Below are 5,428 nucleotides of genomic sequence, written 5' to 3' on the forward strand. Positions count from 1 at the left end.
TTCTACTTTAAACTGTGACTATGCCTACTGATGAACAACCTAAAATATTAGCTTATGCTTTTGTTTATAGATACACACATACTGATATTGCTTTGCTTTTCTCAGTAATTTCTTTTAAGCATCTCTTGCTACATTAACAAGTATACCAACAATCTATCACCCTAAAATGTTTATATTCCATTGTCCCTCTCATTACTCTTTATTTTAGGAAAGTAACAAAGCCTTTACTTGATTATTTTATGCCATAAATAATAAACCTATGTCCCTTAGATTTGACTAATTCTACATAAACATCTCCTGGTGTGCCTTCAAATACTCATCTTTAACTTCTCCCTACAGTGCTTCTTGCTTTGAAATTTTACTTTCCTATCATCATCTTCCTACATAAGAAATATGTGTTTTGGGAATAATAAACAGAAAATAAAATCTTATTCAGATTTTCACTTTTATACAAGAGAGAAACTCACAAACTGTATCTTGATAGTCTTACCTGATTGAATCCAAGTTCTCTAAAATCCTTTCATGGCTTGAGAGTTATTTGGGTCTTAATTATAAAAATTATATAGTGATTTGATTGAAACAAAGAATCCAAGCCACTGAAGCTTTATCATACCAGTTGCAGTGTTTAGTACATTATGAGTGTACTAGTTTAATCAAGTACATTTCATCAAGGCAATACAGTTTATCAGGAATTATCAAAAATTTCTGTTCAATTTTTAAAGTACAAAATTCCTCACATTAATATATGAATTATATCTCCAGAATGTTTAAATTGTTATATTTTTAATTTTTCTATCATGATGACATTTGTAAATTATCAGTCAGTTAAAATAAAGTTGATGAAGATGATCATGCTTTCTATATTCAGGTGACTCCTATAATCTTTTGTAATTACTAATTTTATCTAAAAACATTTATGACATTTATTTGTTTAGCTAAAATGCGTTTTCTTATGACATTCCTATTATACTATTCAGTTGAAGTACGTGCAAACACTGTTACCAGTGAATGAATTGTCCTATATTTTGTTGGCTCAATAAAGTATATGATAAAAAAAAAACCAATTTAGATAAACTAAATTTTCTGAATCCATGGTTCTTTACTGCCTTAAGGTAAAGAATTACCATGCAATGTTTTTGGTTTCTGAAAGCATCATGAATAGTCATATACTGTTTATATGATTAGCTTAGGAAAATGTTGTCTCTCATTGAACTAATCAATACAAATTGTAAAAATAAAGAGATCAAGTTTTCTGTGTAATTAGTGATAAAGAGACCAGAATTAAGATATGACATGCTAGATATTTTTAATTCTTACATTCTATAGAGTCTGATGGTTTGTTTTATGCAGGGATCAAAAGAGTATCTTGGAATATTTAAGTTTTTGTAAGGTCAGAGAATGTGTCCTTTAGAAGCCTAACTGCTCATATATGTTTAGTTAATATGTAGTAGATTTGGCATATTTTAATCTAAACGTCACTACTTGCTTTCTTTTTTTCTAGCTTAGTGAGGTCATAAATAAAATAAATAATCATTCTTTAATTTATTACATCTTTGATTGCTTTCCTGAACTTCAAGACATATCTATTTAAGTTCCAAATAATTAGTTTTACATGATTAAAACTAACATAATATTTATAATTATTCTATTACTTATGATAATTTTAATATTCAAAAACTCTCATAGTCAAAAGTTAAGATATCCATAACTGTTCAGTTATTAAAAAGTACTTTGGTAGTGCCTACGAGTTGTGGCAGTAAATTTTGAAGAGGCATAAATTGCAACCTTAAAATATAGAGACCTGTTGGGGTTGGAGATAGTTTAGTAGATAGATTGCTTGATAAACAGTAGACTTAGATTCAATACCCACTAAAACATAATAGGTCTTTTGTTCTCTTAGCTCTGTTACAAGTGATCCCTGGTGCAGAGCCAGAAGCAAGCCCTGTGCACATAAGGGTATGGATCTAAAACTCAAAAAAGCCATAGCAGCATGTAAGCTAATATTGCCTCAATAAAAAAGTTTTTTTTATCTGCCCCAAAGGCAAGCAGGGTAGGGAGAGAGAGAGAGAGAGAGAGAGAGAGAGAGAGAGAGAGAGAGAGAGAGAGAGAGAGAGAGAGAGAGAGAGAGTGAGTGAAGTAAAATATTTGCCCCAGAGGCAGGGAGGAGGGTGAGAGGGAAACTGGGGGTATTCATAGCAGGAAGTGTTCACTAGTGAAGGGTGGTGTACAGGGTGATGTACAAGAGTTTATGAACTCAATCATAAACACTTTTGTAATCTCAATGCTTAAATAAAAAATAAGACGTTTTTTAAAAGAATTTTTCAATGGCACCAGAAAAATTAAAAAAAAAAAAAAAACAGTGGAGGGGGAAGCCAATTGATGACACATATGGCAAAGGGAACATACAAATACCATACTTAGACCAGTAATATTTTTCTCAACAATGTCACAATTATTCGTATAATTTCATCTTAGAGATACAGATTTCAGGATCTAATCCTAGACCTAATATAAATTTCTAGAAATTTCTATAATGTGAATTTTAACATGTATTATGTGAGGTTCTAGTAATTAAAATATCTAAATATAGAGGCAGGGGTGATAGATAGAACAACGGGTAGGGCAATTTGCCTTTCAAGCGGCAGACCCAGGTTCAATATCTGGCATCCCATATGGTCCTTCAAACCTGCCAGAAATAATTTCTGAGTGCAGAGCCACTCAAAAACCAAGTGTGTGTATGTGTGTGTGTGTGTGTGTGTGTGTGTGTGTCTGTGTAAGTAGTAATTATGAACTTAAATGAGCTCAAGAAACCAAGTACAAAGAATTAACAGGGACAGCAGCCTCTCCTGCTTGATAAGGAACTTAGCTAAACTAAGAGAATGGGTTTCTGGTATTCATAAAGTTTGAATAAAGTACATTTTCTTCATAAAGTGTTCCAAAAACTAATTAAAGACTTCTCTAAATGTTTGGTTATTCTTTTTCCTGTAAATCAAGTTGGCTAAAATAGTGCAACTTGTGAAAAACCCTAAAATTTAAGAAAACTGATTTATTTCTCTATAAAAATGAATAACATTCTTTATAAGTTAGTTCGAAAGTATAGTAAGGATGTAAACCAAATATAGCCTTGCTCATCCTTCTTGGTGATAACAAAATTAAGCTTTGTAATAGTTCAAAGCACTAGTGTATATGCCTTTCATCCTGGAGGCTGAGTTCAATTACCAGCTCTATTCCCTCTAGCACTGCCAAAAACAATTCTCATGCTTGAAACAAGGAGTAATCTTTGACTTCTGTGAGTATACCAAAAAAAAAATTTAGTCTTGTTGCTAATTAAATATCTGAATATAGTTGATGAGAGAAGACAAACAAAAAAACTTTTTTCACAGACAAATGCTGAAACCAGATAAGCCCTGCTATAAAGAAACTTCAATGTCAAATTATATACATATCTTGGTTTCCAAATATGTAATTGTTTACTTGAAGATCTCAGTCATATTCAAAATTTTTCTATTCTCATCAAAGAATTACTTTTACCTACTCTTCCAATACACTAAAATTATATTAACTGCAACCATAAATATGAAAGGGCATGCATTTAAGGACATTTGGATTACCAATAAAAGGAAAACTAAAAGGTAAAGTATAAATTTGAATAAAGAAGAAATGAGAGGAGTCACTGGAGGAAACTCCAGCAAGTTTCATTTCTTGAATTTTCCCCTATTATTTATGAAGCAGAAAAGGTCTATTTTCTTTAAGTCCCTTACCCTGACAAATAGATTTTATAAAACCTCCATAAAATATTTGAATTACTATATTTTAATGCCTCCCTGATTTAATTCCCTTCTTTTATTTATGCATGTTTTGAAAGCCTCCATTATTTTTCAGGTAAAACTGGTAAGGAGAGCATGGAGACAAGAAATGAGACATTAAGCACAGACTTCATTCTATTGGGTCTTTTCCCTGGAATGAGACATACTGGCTTCCTTGTCGGTGTTATCCTCCTCATCTATACCATTGCCATCACAGGAAACACCACCTTGATTCTTCTAATCTGGGCAGATACTCGTCTCCATACCTCCATGTATTTCTTACTTAGCCAACTCTCCCTCATTGACATGGCTTTTATCTCAAGTATAGTACCAAAAATGGCAGTTAATTTTTTCTCAGGGAAGAAGAAGATCTCCCTGATCAGCTGTGGGACACAAATCTTCTTCACTTTGACTCTAGGTATTGCTGAGTGCATCCTCCTAACTCTTATGTCTTATGACCGCTATGTGGCCATTTGTCATCCTCTGAAATACCCAATTATTATCAGCCATAGGGTCTCCCAGAAGATGGCTCTTGGATCCTGGTTGGGAGGAGCTTTAGCATCCTTGGTTCATACAGCCTATTCTATGCATTTCCCTCTCTGTGGGCCCAGAGAGCTCCACCACTTTTTCTGTGAAGTAAAGGCTATTTTGAAACTATCTTGTGAGGACATCTCTGCCTATGAGAAAGGGGTAGTAGTAACAAGTATTATGGTAGTTCTTCTTCCGATAAGTCTCATTCTTAGTTCATATGCCCTTATTTTTCTTCAGGTCCTAAAAATGAACTCCCCGGAGGGTAGAAAAAAGGCACTGGCTACCTGCTCTTCACATCTGACTGTAGTTATCTTTTACTATGGCCCAGCCATGCTGATATACATGAGACCTGGATCTTCACACACCCCCATTCTAAACCAGGCACTCTTTATGTTTGACACTATCCTTACCCCTATGTTGAACCCACTTATTTATAGCCTAAGAAATAGGGAAGTGATAGGCTCATTGAAAAAAGTATTATGGAGGTGTCACATTTCAAAATAGACTCCTATATTTTAATAAGTAGATAGAAATTTCAGAGTTCAAGTATCCTTGCAAAGCAGCAATGTTAAAGGAAACACAGTGAGTCCTGATTCCTCTCTACAAATTATAAGCATCTCTCATTTCTGACATTTGATTATTTAAGTAAATAAATCAATGAATTCTGAGAACAAAGGAAAAAAAAACAAAAAATTAGACTACTGATAAGACAATGTAAGCAAATATGGTCTAAAGCACAACTAATATGTTGTGCTTTAAGAAAATATGAATGTTGTGCTTTAAACAAATATGTTAATGTGTTGAAGTAAATAAGATTTAAGTAATATGATCTAAAGCACAACAAAACTACATAACAATAAAATTTCATCAAATTCCTACATATTGTTTTCTTTGTTTAAAGTGTAATAAATTTTTAGGAGTAACAAAATATACAGAGAAATTATAAAGTGTTTGGAAAGAAAATGCAGTGTATGGTGTATGACTACATTTTTTATATTTTATTGTATTTTATTCATTTTTATTGTGGTCAAAGTGAATTACAATTATTTCATAGAAATATTTAAGGCACATAGTGACAATGAATGAGGGGC

The 5,428-nt window shown here is 32.6% G+C and overlaps 1 protein-coding gene across 1 annotated transcript; it reads left to right on the top strand.

Moving 5' to 3' along the window:
• The first annotated feature begins 3,902 nt into the window (after positions 1–3,902).
• LOC126007273 (olfactory receptor 2AJ1-like) lies at positions 3,903–4,841 on the top strand. The gene has a single exon (XM_049772722.1). The coding sequence runs from the start codon at positions 3,903–3,905 to the stop codon at positions 4,839–4,841; it is 939 nt and encodes a 312-aa protein (XP_049628679.1).
• The last annotated feature ends 587 nt before the right edge of the window (positions 4,842–5,428 follow it).

Source organism: Suncus etruscus, chromosome 4 (genome assembly GCF_024139225.1).
Source record: "Suncus etruscus isolate mSunEtr1 chromosome 4, mSunEtr1.pri.cur, whole genome shotgun sequence".
Taxonomy (NCBI): domain Eukaryota; kingdom Metazoa; phylum Chordata; class Mammalia; order Eulipotyphla; family Soricidae; genus Suncus; species Suncus etruscus.